General features: G+C 40.7%; 1 protein-coding gene across 1 annotated transcript in view; it reads right to left on the bottom strand.

Moving 5' to 3' along the window:
- Positions 1-224: 224 nt before the first annotated feature.
- The window catches only part of LOC149187115 (vesicle-associated membrane protein 721-like), a 114,968-nt gene continuing 96,022 nt past the window's right edge, over positions 225-19,170 (bottom strand). The window contains exons 4-5 of the mRNA XM_089411289.1: positions 658-720; positions 225-505 (exon numbers count right to left, since the gene is read on the bottom strand). Of these exons, the coding sequence (XP_089267415.1) occupies positions 356-505; positions 658-720 (213 nt within the window). The 3' untranslated portion in view covers positions 225-355. The remainder of the gene's footprint in view (positions 506-657; positions 721-19,170) is intronic.

The following is a 19,170-nucleotide window of genomic DNA, read 5'->3' as shown; positions in this document are numbered from 1 at the left end:
AATGTGCTCCACTATAGCATTTGAACTTTTACAGCGAGCAGGCAATGATAAAACTTAACCACCTCTTAACCAACTACATTATTAACGCCAAATGAAACTAGAAACAAGGCCTTAACCATGATAAAATACAGTGCATCTAAGCAATCTAATCATGAGAATATAAAACCACTTGCCCCCAACCACCATGTAACACAAATTTTGAAATAAAGAGTGATACTCTGAAGAAACAGGAAAAAGAATTACCTTTCCAGCAAACACCATTTACATGTAGAGAGAACAACAATAGAAGAATAAAGATGCATTGTATAGCCCTTCACTAAAGGTTAGTCATGTTGATAGCTACAAACTTATTAGTTCAGACATGGCATTTGAATCCACGGCATAGAGAGATCCATATCATGAGAACTACAAAAAGCAAGAAACTAAGACAAATTAGCTTGACTTTTGTATTCCGGAACCACATTTTCCTGCGTATCTTAGTACCCTGATTCTGAAAATCCTGAGCCTGCAAAAGTCATGAAATACTAAGTTTTGAGATCTTTTGAATCTTAATTAAATCATATCAGAGCACAGAGACTTTTTCCCTTCATAACCAAAACAGATAACACTGTAAAATCATTAAATCTTGTAGAATGCTAGGTTAAACTGATATTGAACCTGGAATTGAAGTTGCTCTGTTTTATCAACCATCAGTTCTATCTTCTCACCACGATCAAGGATCTGCAACTCAAAGATGTTACATCAAATTTAGCAGTGGAACTCACAGGAAGAAAGGGAAAAAATGCAACCCTTACAATTTGCCAGCCCTCAGAAACATTTTACTTCAAAATATTTTTCCCAAGGACGTTAGCCTCCCCTAATAAAAATCAACCATGAAAATACCATTTGCACAAGAATACTGGTTGCTTGCACACCTAGGTATACTGTAGTTTTCAAAGTAAAAGTAGCACAAAATCTCTGATAAGTAACAAATTATACCCAGATTTGGAGCAGAAATGACAATATGTTTTTCAAGACATCCCATTAAATTGCTTTTACTTCTTTATATAGTTCTGTCTACTTCCTAGGAACATTCTAAAGGAAATTTATAGTAGGAAGAACCTTCTAATAAGCCTTATTACAAATAACTCTCACACCATATCTACTACATGGGCCTTATTTACTAGAGATGGTCTAAATGCATAGCAACCTATCTATCTACTTAAAGGAGTTGGAGTAGGACCCTTAAATGCCCTCCTGTTTATAAAGTAGCACTATCCTCAAGGCTGGAGATGAGGGAATTGTCGAGGGATCTCTGTTGGTTCCTGTTACCCACCAAAAAGTGGGTAACCCCTAGGAGAATTTTTTTTCTTTTCTTTGGACAGCCAGCTAGTTAGCAGCCCTATATGATCAGCACATAACATTATGTTAGGATCCTCCACTTCTTGCTCCAGTCAGATTTCTCTCCCGTCTGGCATTCCTTCTTGAAGGAAGGTGGGTCATCCATTGGAAAATACTTTAACCATTTTTGCAATCATGTGATTTCACTTAATGTTATGGGCATAGTAATATGGATCAAGTGGCAAACTGCATAATTGACCAATCTTGACTGTATTCTTGTTCCCTCACTTCACCTGAGGGGCTAGCCTTTGACTCTAGTCCTGTGGGACCTCCCCTAAGGTCTTAGGAAGGATACTACTGGAGAAGCACTGATTGATGTAGCATGTCCAAGGCAATACAAACTTACCACTTTCCATCTTTCCTTGTTATTCATCTCCATTCTCAGGGCTAGTGATCAATGGTCATTGGGATTGGCACCATTCATCCGCATCCATGAATTTGGGCCTAGAAACCTAGCCCTAGAGGTTGTTGCAGCTAAAAGAAAGGCAAAAGCGTAAGAAAGGCACAATGAAAGAAAAATGTAAAATGCAAAAGATGGCTGGGACATTTGTTTAGCGCATGGGGAAAAGCCTAGCATGAACTCTACCTCTCTCATTAGCCATCACCTAGTTCCTCAAGCATTTAATGCTTCATCTGTAGAAAGGAACTTTTGTTTGTTCCAACCCTAATGAGCAATAATCTGCCTCATCTTAAAGGGGTAATGAAAAATCTCAGAAAGCAAGCTTGGGCCCCTAAGCTATGCATCTTATAAAAACAAATCATAGAAAATAAAAGGTGCACTAGGGTGGAAAAAGCTGGATGCAGAAAGGGGTAACCCATGCCTCCACGATTGCTCCTTACATCTATACACTTAGGATGTTAAAACTCCATTAGCTGGTCACATGGCTATGGCACCTTGCCTCGAAGTCCTTCCCATTCTACAACCATCATTATCACACACACCTATAGATTGATGGGCTAACCTGAGACATGCCACTCCCCTTGGGAGCTGGAAGCACTTAATAAGGTTGTTGATTTAATCATCCCTACTATAACTGAGATAACTTGTTTATATGTCCTAATCTAATTAGACATTTGAAGGTTTTGTGTGAAGTATATTATTGTGCCCCCAACATTACGTATGGTCCACTATGATGCATATATGATTATTATCCCTAATGATTGATGATTTCACTTGATCCTGACAAGGTTTTTTCAAGTAGTGTTGTTACAGCAACACAGGTCTCTTGAGAGATGATTCTCATCCCATTCAGAAACACTCCAAGAGGCGTTTTACCCAATCCAAAGAGTAATTATGACTTTGATGATGCAACGTTTCCCATCAAGAGGTGAGCACTGGGTTATGAGATGCTTCCACATGGTACTTGACTCACTTGAGTACCCCTAAATGCAGAAAAGTTGAACTACTAAGGTTTGGAGTTGGATTTATTGATGATGTGCCCCCCACAACCACCACTAGTTAATGATATGCCATATATCTCCACTACTTGCATCAACCATTTTCTTCTCACTCATCTGGCAGAGCACAGGGATGAAGGTGGGCTTCCACTCAAAAGGTACTTTGGTCATTTTGCAATCAGGTGCTTATATTTGTTTGTTCTTGGGCATTTAGTATGGATTATGGGGTGATCTGGAAGCATGATGGGATTTGATCATGCTCTTCTTCTCTCACCTTAATTGGGGGGTTAACCTTTGACCCTAGTCCAGTGGGACCTCCCTTAAGACCCAATGGGTATAGGAGGGGCACTACTTGAGAAGCCCTGATTGAGATAGTGTAGTTCCATCTTCCCATATGTCATACTTAGAACTTACCATCTTACATTACAAGCCCAAATATCACCTCCATTCTTCGAGGTCAACTTGTCATTGGTACTCTGGGATTTGGCACTCATCTATCCACATACACAAATCTAAATAAAGAAGAATCAAAATGCAAAAGATGGCCAGGGACCTAAAGATTAACATGTGGGAAAAAGCCTAGCATGAGCTCTACCTAACCCATTATGGCCATCACCCAATTCTTGAGCATTCATTCCTCCATCAAATCAAAAGAAGGAACCCTTGCATGTCCCAACTCTGATCAACGATAAACTGACTCATCATTAAGGGGTAATACAATGCTACATCATTCAAACCAAGCTTTAACCCTTGAGCTATAAGTAGTAATACAAAGAAAAATCAAGAAGAAGTAAAAGGCACACAAGAGGGGTGGAAAAACAAAGGCCGAGTTGGTAACTCATGCATCCACGAATGCTCCCTCCTCACATCTATACACTCAAGATGTGGACTCCCACATTAGTTTGCCTCTTTCACCATGGCACTTGGCCATGAATTATTATCCCCTCCATTACCATCATTATTATTCACAAACACCTATCAATTGAAGGGTGGAAAAGGGAAATGTTACTTCCCCTTAGGGGTTGGAAACACCTAATAGTGTTGACCTTTAGCCACACCTACCAAGGGAGAAAACACCATTGCAAGACAGGGTCTTGATTTTGGAAGGGGATCCTTGTTTGAAGTATTAAATAGCCCATGACATTCAAGTTTGGTTCACTTAGATGCACTAATGATCTTTGTCCCTAATGATTGGTTGCTTTCACTAGAATTCATGTTGTTCTTGTCAGGTGGTTCAGTAGCCTAGGTCTTGGGCACCTTCTCCATAAGTACCCAAGTCCTCCAGAAAAGCATATTGGCACAAACAGGTGAAGCGTTGAGACTCTTGGGCCCCATAGCAACAACATCAAATGACATGTATCCTGGGACACTTCCTGCACCCAAGATGTTGGATGACTTTGTACCAGATTTGATGATTCTTCAAGAAGACACAGTTGGATCCAATTTGCCCTAGGTTGGCCTTGACACCAATTGATGGATGATAATTGATTCAGAGCCTAGATGAGGTTGGCCTCACCATAAGAGACTATGGAGGGCTTGTTGCACTTGAAAAGCCCTCAACACTGGAGTAGAGGAGGTCACTTTGAGTAGTTGAAGACCCATGGAGACCACTTTGTGGTGCCCCAATTGGATCTTAGGACACCACAAGAGGCAATGAGGTAGATTTGAGGGCCAACCCTCAAATTATGGACTTGATGTGTTTCTACACCACTTTGGACACCTCATCACCTTTAGATGTGCTATTTGGAGCCTTTTCATTGGATGACGTCAACCCTAAAGAGCTTACGGCTCACACGTGTGGGCTAATTAGGGCGTATTTACATCAAGTTAGTGTATTGGCTTGTAACCCAAGTACATTGTGGCATCAAACTTGTTTTAGAGGTGTTATTAGGCTAACTAGAATTCATCCTCTTCATATAAATAGATGAGACTATCATTGTATCTCATTATCATCACTTGTGACATAAATTCGACCCTATTAGATATTACAACATCTTGGATTCTTGTGGAGATGTGACTCTATGGTGTATTTTGGCATATTGGAGCTATTCCTTGGCATTGAAGATATTATCTTGGATCAATAAAGGATTGTTCATGCATTTTGTCTTGTGAGTAAGCCTTGTATTGGATAATTTTTTTGATTCTATGTCTAATGTATGGAATGAATTGATTATATAGGGTTTCTCTATTGTGCTATTTATTATTGAAGATCAATTATATAGAATCTAGACACTGTAGATCTTTATGTAGATTCAACAGCTCATGTGATATACTTAAACATAAGACAAGAATCTACTCCACTCTTTACAACAGAAACCAATAATGATCGATGAAAACAATAATCAGAAAGAGGAAGAATATCAATTGCACACAACACAATATTTCTCTGGGGAAAGCAAATGCTCAAAACCCTGACCATCTATATTGCATTAACCAAAAGATCTGAGATTCACACTAGAACAATCCTCGCACAAGTGTGATCTAACTCGCTGCCTCACAAGCCCTCTATAGCCAACACTTAGCCAATTCTGCTGCCTGCTAAGCCCCTACTTCCTTGTGCAATTCTTGAGAGAATCAACCCATCTTTAATTGGGAAATCCTTCCTCCATAACTACGCAATCCAAACTTAGTTCCTCAACTGATTGCATGCACCATCTGTATAACTCGAAAAATTATACAACTAATAGTACATTGTCCCTGCACTCTAGTCTCAACTAGGTCTTCCTCTGAACTAACATGCATGAGTTATTATTGAGTGAATCTTCAGTTAGTTGGTGTGGCACTGAGGATGCACTGACTCACTACTAAACCTCTACTAGTTCCTCCAACAGTTAGAACTAGTTTAACTGACTATAACTCAGTTAGACTGAGTTATCTAATTACAAATCCAATAAACTCAATCTGGACCCCTAAAATTTAGGGATCACACTTACATGACTCCAAATAGACTTCCAACTCGAAATTCCTAAGTCAATTAAGTCAATTTAACTTAATTAACTATTTACAAGTTGCTATGAGAATAGAATTCGATTTTAATTCACAATTTAATTCAAGGACAAATTAAATTGAAATTTCTTGTTGCTATTTTTAACACCCTCTCAGCAAGAAAGGGATTATCAGCTACCCCAATCCTATCTCTGTGAAACTCAAATTTACATCTTGACAATGCCTTTGTCAAGATATCTGCATCTTGCTCCTCTGTGGGAATGTACTCCAACAACATAATCTGCCTCTGCACACAATCTTGAAGATGATGATACCAGATATCAATATGCTTGGACCGATCATGAAAAACTGGATTTTCAGAGAGTTTGATACAACTCTGATTGTCACAGTAAATCACAGTTGGATCCATTTGCTGACCAAACAAACCAACCAAAATCTTCCTCATCCAGATGGCCTCACAAGCTGCTTGACTAGCAACCATGTACTCTGCCTCTGCTGAACTGAGTGCAACTGATCTCTGTTTCCTGTTGTACCAAGAAACAACTGCTGAACCAATACTGAAGATCCCTCCTGATGTGTTCTTCCTGTTGGATGGACTCCCTGCCCAATCTGCATCAGTGAAGCCTTGAAGCTTCGCTCCCTCGTCCGTCTGTACCACAATCCATACTGAGTAGTGCCTATGAGGTATCCCAACACATGCTTGGCCACCTTCCAATACAGCTTGGTCGACCAAACCATTGCTTGACTAAGCCGGTTAACTGCATAGCACATGTTCGGTCGTGTGTTCACCAAATACATGAGTGAACCCACAAGCTGCCTATAAATAGTAGCTTCCACTACTTCACCCAAAGTAGCATCCTCATTCGTCTAGTTACTTGCTAGAGGAGTCTCCATGGGTTTATTGCTCGCCATGTGGAACCTTTTCAGTATCTTGTTGGCATACTTTCCCTCAGAGACAAAATGTTCCCCATCACCTTGCCGTACTTCCATGCCCAAAAAGTAGTGCATGAGGCCCAAGTCCTTCATTTCGAACTCTTTTGCAAGATCCTCTTTGCAAGACTTGATCAGCTTATCATCACCTGTTAGAATCAAATCGTCGACATATAAAACAATAATCAACAATTTACCTTCCACCACAATATGGTACAGGTTCGCATTCGCTTCACTTTTGGTGAAGCCCAACCCGGTGAAGTAGTTATCAATCTTGGTGTACCAAGCACGGGGTGCTTGCTTCAACCCATACAACGCTCGCTTGAGTCGAAACACATGCGACTCATGGTCAAAGGTCTCAAAACCTTCAGGTTTCTCAATATACACCTCTTCCTCAATCATGCCATTAAGGAAGGTTGTCTTTACATCCATCTGATGTATCTTCCAACCCATTTGCATTGATAGTGCCAAAATGGATCTAATTGATGAGTACCTTGCAACAGGAGCAAAGGTCTCATCGTAATCAATCCCCTCTACCTGAGAAAATCCTCGGGCCACAAACCTGGCCTTATGTTTCTCCACACTACCATTTGCTACTTGTTTTACCTTGTAAATCCATCGGGAACTCACCACTAACTTGTCTGCCAGTCTTGGGACCACATCCCAAACATTGTTATGAACAATGGAGTCATACTCCTCCACCATGGCATCAACCCAAATCGGTTGCTGCACTGCCTCCTCAAAAGAAGATGGCTTTGTCTCAACACATCTGCTCATAAGAGCCATGTATCCAGTGTACCTCTCAGGTGACCTCCTCTGCCTGCGTTGTGATGTGGGTGCTCCCACATTCTCTCTCGCATCTTGCAATAACCTGTCAGCCTCTCTAGTGTGCTTTCTCCCATCTCTAGAAGACTCTGCCTGAGTGGATGTCTCCACTCCCAGATCCTCTACATGTGGTTGCTCCACATCAATCTGAGGCTCCTCCTTAGGAGCTAAAAGCTCCTCAACTGCATGTAGCTGAAGCTCCCTCTCAAGGGAACATCTCATGGCCTTCTCTTCATCAAATTTGACATCCTTGCGAACCACTGTCATCCTGTTGGTCGGTAGATACACCCAATAGTTGTGAGGTGTATCAGTGTACCCCACAAATATCCCCAACTCTGTTGTCGGCTCAAGCTTCTTCCATGCATCTTTGGTCACATGGCAATATATTGATGACCCAAAAATCCTGAAGTGACCCACATCTGGTCTCTTCCTTGAGAAAGCCTCCTTTGGTGTACTCATCCCAAGAATCCGATGAGGGCTTCCATTACGCAAATAAACAGTTGTGTTGCATGCCTCAGCCCACAAGTGTAGTGATAGGCCCTAATCATGCAACATCGACCGTGCTGCCCCTACAATGCTTCTATTCTTCCTTTCAACCACCCCATTCTGTTGTGGGTTATGGGGTGTTGTCAACTCCCGTTTAATCCCTTCTACCACACATAAGTTTTTAAACTCATTTAACACATACTCTCCACTGTCATCACTCTTGAGAGCTTTAACCTTCCTTCCAGTATCTTTCTCAACCAGTACTTTAAATTCACAAAACTTTGCAAAAGTCTGAACTTTCTTCTGCATGAAAAGGATAAAGTATTTACGAGAAGAATTGTCAACAAATATAACATAATACCTATGTTTGGTCATGGATGTTATCGAGAATGATCCACAGACATCTGAATGGACTCGATCGAGGATCGCATGAGCTCGACTGTCTTTGTCGTGAAAGGAAGCCTAGGTAAATTTTCCCAAAGTACACCCTTTGCATGTGTCAACTTGCTCTAGTGTACCTTTGGGAAGACCGGTAGAAATTTGCTGCATGATTTTCAAAGCGCCATGATGCAAGTGACCCAACCGCCTGTGCCACAACTCACCTATGTATTGGCTCTGCACCTTCTCTTCTTTCGTGCTCAAGGCAACACAATCTTCTACCTCTAACTTGTAGAGATTCTTCACCCGAATCCCTATCCTCTTTACCTGTCTTGTGGCTATGTGATGAAGGAACGCCTTTCCTTGCTAAATATCACATCATAGCCTCTATCCTCCAACATGGCAACAGATACCAAGTTCTTCTTCAAACCAGGAACATACATAACATCTCGCAAGGTGAGAGGAGCACCCGACTCCCTTTGAAATGTAACTGTACGCAACCCGGTAGCACTATACCTCCCGTCATCACCCATCTCAATATGCATCTGGAGATTCTTCTCTTCAAAGTCACTGAAGAGCTCCTTGTTACCAGTCATGTGGAAAGAAGCTTCAGTGTCTAGGTATCATACACTACCCATCATCGATGACACCATGCATGCAATGAGGGTAAAGTCAAATTTGAGTTGTGAGGCAAGAGCCTCACCTGCCACGCCTCTTGAGGACTTCTTGAATGGACAATTTGTAGCAAAACGTCCCAGCTCGTGACAATGAAAGCACTTGACTTTCGACATGTCCTTCTTCTTGCATCCATGACAAGAGTCCGATTTGGAATGGTATGCCTTCCCTTTCCCTTTCTTTGGCTTACTCGCTAAGGCACAATTTTTCTCATCATCAGTCTTTGATGAGAATCCGTCTCTGGTGTTCCTCTGAATCTCTTCCTGCACCAAATCCGACCATAATCGTTCCCAATCTGGCAACTTCTGCCTCCCATTGACAGAGTCCTAATAACTATGCCAACTCTTAGGGAGTCCTAGAAGAGCTAGGTTCACCATATCATCCTCAACAACAGTAATCCCAACACTTCCAAGTTCATCACGACAATGAGTGAACTTGGTCAAGTATTTCGGAATAGAGTCGCCCTTCTCCATCTTGATCTTTCTAAGTTTGTCCTTCATGTTGAGTTTGTCCCAAAATTTGCAGGGAGGCTTGGACACATGTATTCCTCAATACCTAGAAATCGTTTTGGGAAATTCCACTCGGAGACAGTTTTATTAAAATAATTAATTATTTTTAATGGGTGTCGAAGCCTAAACTTAGGAAATTAAAATAATTCAACAGTATTAATCTAACTGTGGGTGAAACTTCTAGAAGAAGACGAGGATCAAGCCAAAATGATCTGAGCCATTGATTAAAATCTAATCTGGGTCGTTGGTTCTCAACTGGGGGATTATAAGAGGAGGCTTGATGGGCGTTTGGAAAAAAATTCGAGTGGGAGATCAGAGATCAAATTTCTGAAGAGAGCAGCGCTGCAATTGTTGGAGAGAAGTTTGAAGTGATTTCTTGTAGAGAGGGGTAGGGATAGTTTCGGTTGGAGATTTCTCTTGATCCAAGAATACTCAGCAGAGGAGGCAGAAAGAGATCCGGGAGAGGCAACGCAGAGGAGGCAGAGAGAGATCCGGGAGAGGCAACGCAGAGGAGGCAGAGAGAGATCCGGGAGAGGCAGTACAGAGACTACGCTAGCCAGCTAGGCTAACACAAAGGAGGCGCAAATCCTTGTGTAGATATGTATTTTTTTTGGAGAGATCGATTTCTGAAGCCGGAAGCCGGGGTGTGAGATCGAGAGGATATAATTGAAGTCTCAGAGAGGCAAATCGATCAACAAAGGGAGTGACGCAGCCCTTAGGAGCTATGACGCTGGGCTTACATAGTGATTGCGCAGAGGCAGCAAGGGACTAGCCATTATGTGGTTGAATTAGTCAGGATCGCCAATGATAGTGTGAGGTATTTCTCACTAATCTTCTGTCAGTGATATTCTTTGTACTTGATAGTCATCAAGGCATCCAGAGATTGTATTCAGAAAAACTATTGCTTAATAATACAAACCCTCAGCTGCTGCACCGATTTTCCCGAATTGGGTTTTTCTGGGGACTTTTGTCCAAAAACAATGGTGTAATGTGTCGTGTATTTCTTTTTTGCTCAGTTTCTTGTTTCCGCTTATAATTTTAATTGGTGAAGACCGCAGTGTATAAGTTTCGGTGTTTACTATAGAAAATAATAAATAATTTGTTCAGTAATTAACCAATTGAAGGAACTTAATCAGTTGTTGCAGTGGTGATTCGGCTAATCGAATTTTCACATGGTATCAGAGCTGCAGGTGAAGCAAGAGAACAACGCCAGAAGAGCCCAACACTGAAGAGAAGGAGGGTTGAAGTGCTGAGTAGGCAGCAAATCGAATCCCCAGAAGGATTGAGCAATCCAAGCCAGGAGGGCAAAATTTTCGAGGAAGGTCTCTCTCTGAGTGAGTCGACAGAGAGGTAAGGCTTCTAGATCAAAGTTTGCTAGTGTCAGAGGGAGAAGCGCAGAAGCTTCAGCGAAGAGGTGGTTTCTAGTGTGACGCAGTTTTCTACAACAGTTGCTGGGGCAGAAAATCATCAGAAGGAAGAAGGGAGACATTGTTGGGGGAATTATTCTTCAGAGCATTTCCAGCCAAAAAGTCCAAATTCTCATTTGCTGAGTAGCTACAAGGAGCAACAGATCTACTAACTCCAGCTGGGAGTGCATAGGCCAGCTTAGTGTTGCGCATAGGAGAGAGGAAGCAGTTCGACACTTTCGTTGGCAGAGATGGCAGCTAGTGAGTTACGAGATCAGGATCGGTTGGATGGTGCATCCAACTATGTGATCTGGAAGGCGAGGATGTCATGCCTTCTGGATGAACATTTTCTCAAGATCTACATCGACAGTGTGGTAGTTGTACCCGCGAATCCAGATCTGCTCAAAAAGTACAGAGGAGAGATGGCAAAGGCCAAGCGGATGATCCTCGATGGAGTGAAGGATCATGTAGTATGTCACATCTCTGGCAAAGGGACTACCAAGGAGATGTGGGATGCCTTTCCACGCTATACAAAGGATCTTCCGAGCAGTGGAAGATGTACTTGGAGTAGAAGATGAGATCCACACAGATGCAAAAAGGGGAACGCATTGATCTGTTCGTTATGAAGCTTCAAGAGATCTGAGACTCATCGGTAGCTGTGGGGTCAACACTTCAGCCTATCGAGATGGTGAGGCTGGCCCTAAATTCAGTCTCAGAAGAATGGCAAGTGTTTGTCTAGAGTATCCTGGGTAGAGAGAGATTGCCAGATTTGGAAGGAATGTGGGCCGCTCTTCAGCAGGAAGAGATGAGGATAGACTTAGTCAAGTGCAAACTTAATAGTAGCGGCAACAGCAGTGGGACAAAGCCAAAGGAGGAGGATGAGAATGCAACCCTCGCATCTAAGGGGCAACAGGAGCAGCAGAAGGAAAATAAAGTTGTTTCAAAGATCAAGTGCTTCCGGTGTGGTGAACTTGGTCACTACGCTACACAGTGTCCTCTCAAGAAGAAGGACGAGGGCGAGAAGCATGATTCAAAGGCTGCATCCGCACAGATCGAGGAGGAGGAGTTTGCCCAGAGGTGGGGTGATATAGAACTGTAGTTCGAAAGAACTGCAAATGGGCAAAATCTTTGAGGAGTCCACCTCTTAGATCAATACCTTGCTACGGGAGCCCAGATTAGAAGTAGTAAGATGGACCAGTGTCAGTTGGTGCAAAGGGGTGCCAGAGTGACAGTTGCAGTGGCTAGGAGTGCCAGAGACTGAGCAACGCAGAGCTATAGTTGGTAGCAGTTGAATTGGCACAGAGCAGAGTCAGCAACAGCGCAGAGGCTTCAGAGGGTCAGTGCAAAGACTAGCAGCAGTCAGAACTCTAGCAAAAGATGCATCATGTTGAACACCTATTTAGTAATTTTGGATGATTTTCCGTTGTTGATGCAGTAGCAACAATAGTTGTAGAAGGCTGCAGTGCAAATGCAGTATTGGCAGTGGTAGCGACAGCAACAACACGGATGCAGAATTTGAGAGAGAGTTGCAGTACATATACAGTGTTGGCAGTGGCAGGGTTAGCAGCAATACAGATGCAACATTTGCGCGGTAGTTGATGGTCAGTGATCTCAGACATCAACAATGCAGAGGGAGATGTTACAGAGTCTCGGTGATGCTTCAACAGGTTGCATTACTAGAGCACATTCCTCGCTAAGAGGGAGCGTTGATTTCTGGTAGCATAGGATGTGCTCTAAGCCTCAAAATTTGTAGGGAGGCTTAGACGCATGTATTCCACAATATCCAAAAATCGTTTTAGGAAATTCCACTCAGAGACAGTTTTATTAAAATAATTAATTATTTTTAATGGGTGCCTAAGTTTAAACTTAGGAAAATAAAATAATTAAAGGGTATTAATCTAACTATGGGTGAAACTTCTAGAAGAAGATGAGGATCAAGCCAAAATGATCTGAGCCATTGATGAGAATCTAATTTGGGTCGTTGGTTCTCAACCGGAGGATTATAAGAGGAGGCTTGATGGGCATTTGGAAAACAAATCGAGTAGGAGATCAAAGATTGAATTTCTAAAGAGAGCAGCATAGCAGTTGCTGGAAAGAAGTTCGAAGTGATTTCTTACAGAGAGGTGCAAGGATAGTTCTGGTTGGAGATTTCTCCTGATCCGAGAATACTCAGTGGAGGAGGCAGAGAGAGATCCAGGTGAGGTAGCACAGAGGCTATGCTGGCCAGCTTAGGTTGACGAAGAGCCTTGTGGAGATTTGTATTTTTGCTGGAGAGATCGATTTATGAAGCTGGAAGCCGGAAGCCGGGGTGTGAGATTGGGAGGACAAAATCTAAGTCTCAGAGAGGCAAATTGATCAACAGAGGGAGTGACGCAGTCCCTAGGAGCTGTGATGTTGGGCATATGCAGTGACTACGCAGAGGCAACAAGGGACTAGCCATTCTGTGGTTGAATCAGTCAGGATCGCCAGTGATAGTGTGAGGTATTTCTCACTAATCTTCTATCTGTGATATTCTCTGTACTGGATAGCTAGCAAGGCATCCAGAGATTATATTAAGAAAAGCTATTGCTTAATAATACAAACCCTTAGCCGATGCAATGATTTTCCCGCATTGGATTTTTCTGGGGACTTCCGTCCAAAATCAACGGTGTAATGTCTTGTGTGTTTCTTTTTTGCTCAGTTTCTTGTTTCTGCTTATAATTTTAATTGGTGAAGACTGTAGTGTATTAGTTTCGGTGTTTACTGTAGGAAACAATAATTAACAAATAGAAGGAACTTAATCAATTGCTGCAGTGGTGATTCGGGTAATCAAATTTTCACACTTTAGTGCCAACTTCCTATGGTCATTGCTATTTGAAATAGGTTCGTCAATGTCTTCCACATAGCATACATAGTTTCCTTGCCATGGAGACTTGAGACAATGTGGTCTCGAACTCCCTCAAGAATAATCCGCGTTGCCTTTGCCACACACTTTCTTCATTCAGCCATATCATTAGCATCCATTGTTGGAGGCTTAGGAATGTCTTGATCAATGAATTCTTTGAGGCCATTGTCTTCCAGCATTGCTTCCATCCTATCCTTCTAGGCTATGTAATTCGAGTTGTCTTCCAAGGCATACTCAAATCTCAAACCGTAGAAAGCCATTTGCCGACTCTAAAGTATGAAATGCAAATTTGAATATAACAACCTCGAAATCTCCTCTTCTATACTATCTTCAGCTCTCATACCATGTAGATTTTTTTATAGATTCAACAGCTCATGTGATATACTAAAATATAAGACAAGAATCTACTCTACTTTTTACAATAGAAACCAATAATGATCGATAAAAACAATAATCAGGAAGAGGAAGAATATCAATCGCACATAACACAATATTTCTCTAGGGAAAGCAACTGCTCAAAACCCCGACTATCTATATTGCATTAACCAGAAGATCTGAGAAGAAAATACAATGCTTGTTCACACTAGAACAATCCCTGCACAAGTATGATCTAACTCTTTGCCTCACAAGCCCGCTCTAGCCAACACTTAGCCAATTTTGCTGCCTGCCAAGCCCCTACTTCCTTGCGCAATTCCTGAGAGAATCAACCCATATTTAATTGGGAAATCCTTCCTCCATAACTGCGCAATCCAAACTTAGGTCCTCAATTGATTGCATGCACCATCTGTACAACTCAGAAAATTATACAACTGATAGTACACTGTCCCTGCACTCTAGTCTCAACTGGGTCTTCCTCTGAACTAACATGCATGAGTTATTATTGAGTGAATCTTTAGTTAGTTGGTGTGGCACTGAGGATGCATTGGTGCAATGACTCACTACTAAACCTCCAGTTCCTCCAACAATTAGAACTAGTTTAACTGACTATAACTCAGTTACACTGGGTTATCTAATTACAACTCCAATAAACTCAATCTAGACCCCTAAAATCTAGGGATCCCACTTACATGACTCCAGATAGACTTCTAACTCGAAATTCCTAATTCAATTAAGTCAATTTAACTTAATTAACTATTTACAAGTTGCTATGAGAATAGAATTCGATTTTAATTCAAGGACAAATTAAATTGGAATTTATTGTTGCTATTTTTAACAAATACATCATTGTATGGCTACTCATGTATGAAATGTGAATGGAAATGCCCTTGGTGAATATTTGGAATAACTCTCCAAGTGACCTTGATCCCTCACAAATATAATAGCTAGGGTTTTGAGCTAGGGCATCAAAATTCCCTTACACCTTACCAAGATTTAGCAAATATTTCACCTCCATAGACTCTATCATGCCAAGGACTAGGCACTGGCCTTGTCATTTTGGTGATCACTCACAAATTTATCCCCAAACACATGTTCATTCTCCCTTTTCTGATTTCGGCCCTCTTAAGGTCAAGTCACTAGCTAGGGCTAGGGTGCAAGTTGACTTAGAGGTGGAATTTTAACTTGTGGAAAGATTCAACATTGAGGGGAGATTTGATTTCCTCAAAATCAACTTCCTTTAGTGGCTAATCTATCCATCTTAAGGCCTAATTCTCTTGCCCTAGGTACACTTTACCCTAGGAAACCCTAGTTAACCCTAGGTTTCTACTTGGGTGCGTATTTGAGGTTTCTTGTTCATTTGGTTGATGGTATTCATTGTTGAAAACCTTTTCTTGGCCTCTTGATTCTAGGCTAGTTCATTTGTCTTGCTATCTCTCAAGCCCTAGATCAATTATGCCCTAATAAGGCCTTGTTAGAGGATGTGAGTTACCTTTCTTTGCTTGTTTGAGCCTTGTACTTAAGAAGAGACATCCTCTATTAGCCTATCTTGTCACCTTGATCCTTAAACCTAGCATACCTCTCATAGGTGACTTATCTAAAGGGAAGTCGCCCATTGGTGAAAGTTCATAAGGAGCAGAAGGTAGTGGTTGTGGTGACAGTGGACCACACCTCATTGTTGTCCCTTAGTCTAGTTTTTGCCTTTTAGGTTATCCTCTACAAGACCTTCTGATTTTGAGGCAAAAGTTCCGAAGATCGATTGTGATCCTTCTTCAGCCATTGACCCAGTGTTACTTGGGAGCAGGAGCGAAAACGGGTGCGGGAGCACATTTTCAGAAGCTCTCGGTTTGGGAGTGAATCCCTAAGCGTTATATATATATATATATATATATATATATATATATATATATTATATTTTGATACATGTATGTCAACAAAAACATGTAGAATGATGAATTAGATATAAAAAACATAAAAAAACATAGATTGAACCATATAACAACAATCATCTAGAAGTTATAATCTTCATCAACCACGTCCACAAGTTAGTAACATAGTAACATACAACATATTGAGTCTCATGATTCATCAATCTTAAAGTTTCAAGCTTTCAAAATTCAATATATAACATTTATCATCATTGATCACCAAGTTTCTACTTGTAAGCTAAATGTAACCATTACAACAAATAATATCTAACATGAAATGAAATGTTATAAAATGAAATGAAATGGAACAACCTTCAACTTTCATGAAGCATCATATTCATAATTCATTACTAATGAGTTATAATTGCCAACTTCAAACTTAAATTGTCATATATTGTTTAAAAAAATATCATAATAAATATGAAAGAGTCAATGGTTATAAAAACTACTAGAAACTAGAAAAGACAAGTAAATCTATTATCTATTTCTTATGCTTGGGCCTCTTGCCACCACAAGAAATGTCTAATTTTTTTAGTCTTGTTGGAAAATCAGGATCTTTGTCATTAATATCACCCTCTACGCATTAATATCCAGAGGTATCTTTGTCATTACCTCTGTATCTATATAGGGATCTTTGTCATTAATATCACCCTCTAAGCATTAACATATGATAGAAAAAGCATAGCATGTCAAGTCTAGATTTTGTTTGAGTGATGCGTACATTTTTAGGAGGGTCCTGATAGAGGAGTTCGACAACCAATGTCACTAACATCAAGGTACATAAAGGGATTCATGTTCTTGATTAAATACGAGTTCCATACCCTAATACACGACAAAATTCAATGGAAACATTGCGATCCACCAATCCTGAAATCCTGAAAAACTGGTAAGTCTGCTGGATTTTGAATGAAATCTAAAATTCTACTTTCTCCATATGAAATCCAATGAGGTCGGAACCACTCTCAAACATCCTGAGTCATTTCATGGTAATGTTAAAAATTTAAGTAAAAGGATGAAAATGAAGATTAAGGAGAATTAATCTTCATTTTCACCATTTTACTTTAAGAATTTAACATTACCATGAACCGCATATCAATACTAGGGCCATAGGCTTGATCATTAAGCTGCCCCACTCAAAACTTATTTGTTTCTTTGAAAACAAACTGCATTTGGAACATTACTGCAAAAAAAAATACAAAAAAGGCTAAACGCTCCCGAGTCACTCCCGCCCAGAGTGTCGATTGGAGGGGGGTGGGCGCTCCCCCGCAACACTGATTGACCATGTGGTAAAATTCAAGCATGCTTCAGGGATCAAGATGGTTCATGAGAATGCTCTAATGACGTTGTTCATCAATTCTCTTGGGAAATATCAAAGTGAATAGGTTAAATACTCTTGTGAACCAAAAAGTAACTTTTCTATTAAGGTATTTATTGAAAAGTTTCTTGAGTATTAAGGGGCAATGTTTCAGAGTTGTGAAGATACCCTTAAAGATTTGGCCAAGGCCCCTCAAAAAAGTGTCTTTTAGATTCTTTTGAAGATGTAAAGGAGGAAGTTGAAGAAGAAGATCACAGTGATCAAGAGAAGACCTTTCTTGATAATCAAATGAAGCATGTTGAAGAAAATCATGATCTTTTTATCTATGAAAAAAGTCATGGTAGTGATGAAGAGGATCCTATTAAAGATTCACCTGCACATAATAAGATGATCAAGAAGATGATTGCTAATTTGTTTAAGCCATTTTCATTTCATTTTGTTATCATTCCTCAATCATATTCAGATTCCATGGATTATGAACGTGATGAATCGACTTTGGCTGCCCCTTTTGAATGTGATTTTTGTGACGAGCAGTGTGTTTCTGGAGACCTAATCCTTTAGTCATCTCTCTCCACATGCCACTCTCAGCATGTCCCGAGTGACATCAATGAGAGTTGTACGCCTGAGATAGCCATTGGACAAGAATGTTTAGAATTGATCATTGATTAGTCCATACTTAGGTTGCAAGAGAGGATCCAGTGGTGTGGGCAAAGCTTTTCTTTTCCCTTTTCATCTTCAAGCAAGGGTGAGCAATGTTTGTTTTATGACAATTTTCCCACAAGCCACCCTTATTTCTTTAGCTTAGCATTTAAGTATTATAAGATAATGTTTGTTGATTGTGATATTTCCTTGTTCTATCTCATGATTAAGCATAGGGGAGAAAGGTTGTCAAGGTGACAATGGCAACCCTTTATCTTGTTGCCATAAGGTCTCGTTCTACCCACTGGAGCTTTGCACTAGGCCTCTTAGATTTTGCAAAAACAGTTCCCATGTGACATCCTTAGGCAATGTATCCTTCCATTGTATTAGGATCCCTTGGATAGTGTGTTGGTAGAAATGAAACTCTATTTTATCAAGGACAACCTCAGGCTACCACTAAATGGAACCTTATTTTTCTAGTTATGGAAGGTTAGTATGAAAATGGTAATAAGATCCAACCACTTTTTTTAAGCAAGGGACATGAAATATTGGATGAATTTTTGAGTGGCTAGGAAGCGCTAATTTATAAGCCATTGGCCCAATAAGTTTAAGGATCTTACAGGGACCATAAAACTTGGAAGCAAACTTTTAGTGGTCGTTGTCTTTGAGGGAGGTCTACTTATAATGTTGTAGATAAAGGAACACTTGATTCCTGTTACCATGATACATTGTGATAATCAGAGTTGCATTAAGGTCTCTGAGAATCCAGTGTTTCATGATCGCTCAAAGCATATCGAGATCCAGTATCACCATCTTAGAGATTGTGTGCAGAAGGGGATAGTCAAGCAACCGTACATTCTAACAAGGGAGCAGACAATATACATCTTGACCAAGGCATTGGCAAGACACAATTATGTAAACACACAGATAAATTGGGAGTTGTATAGAATCCATTCTTCGCTAAGAGTGATTGTTGAAAAGTAGTGAAGGAATGGATTCCTTGATCTATGCCTTGATTCAAGGAATCGATTTGGAGATCTTCTTAGTCATGTATGAGTTCCAATGATGAGGACGAGTTCAAGAAGCAGTTTGACTA

The sequence above is a fragment of the Pinus tabuliformis genome, chromosome 3_1 (genome assembly GCF_031772625.1).
Source record: "Pinus tabuliformis cultivar Carrire ecotype Pingquan chromosome 3_1, CPIR1, whole genome shotgun sequence".
Taxonomy (NCBI): Eukaryota; Viridiplantae; Streptophyta; class Pinopsida; order Pinales; family Pinaceae; genus Pinus; species Pinus tabuliformis.
This window is presented reverse-complemented; position numbering and strand designations above follow the sequence as displayed.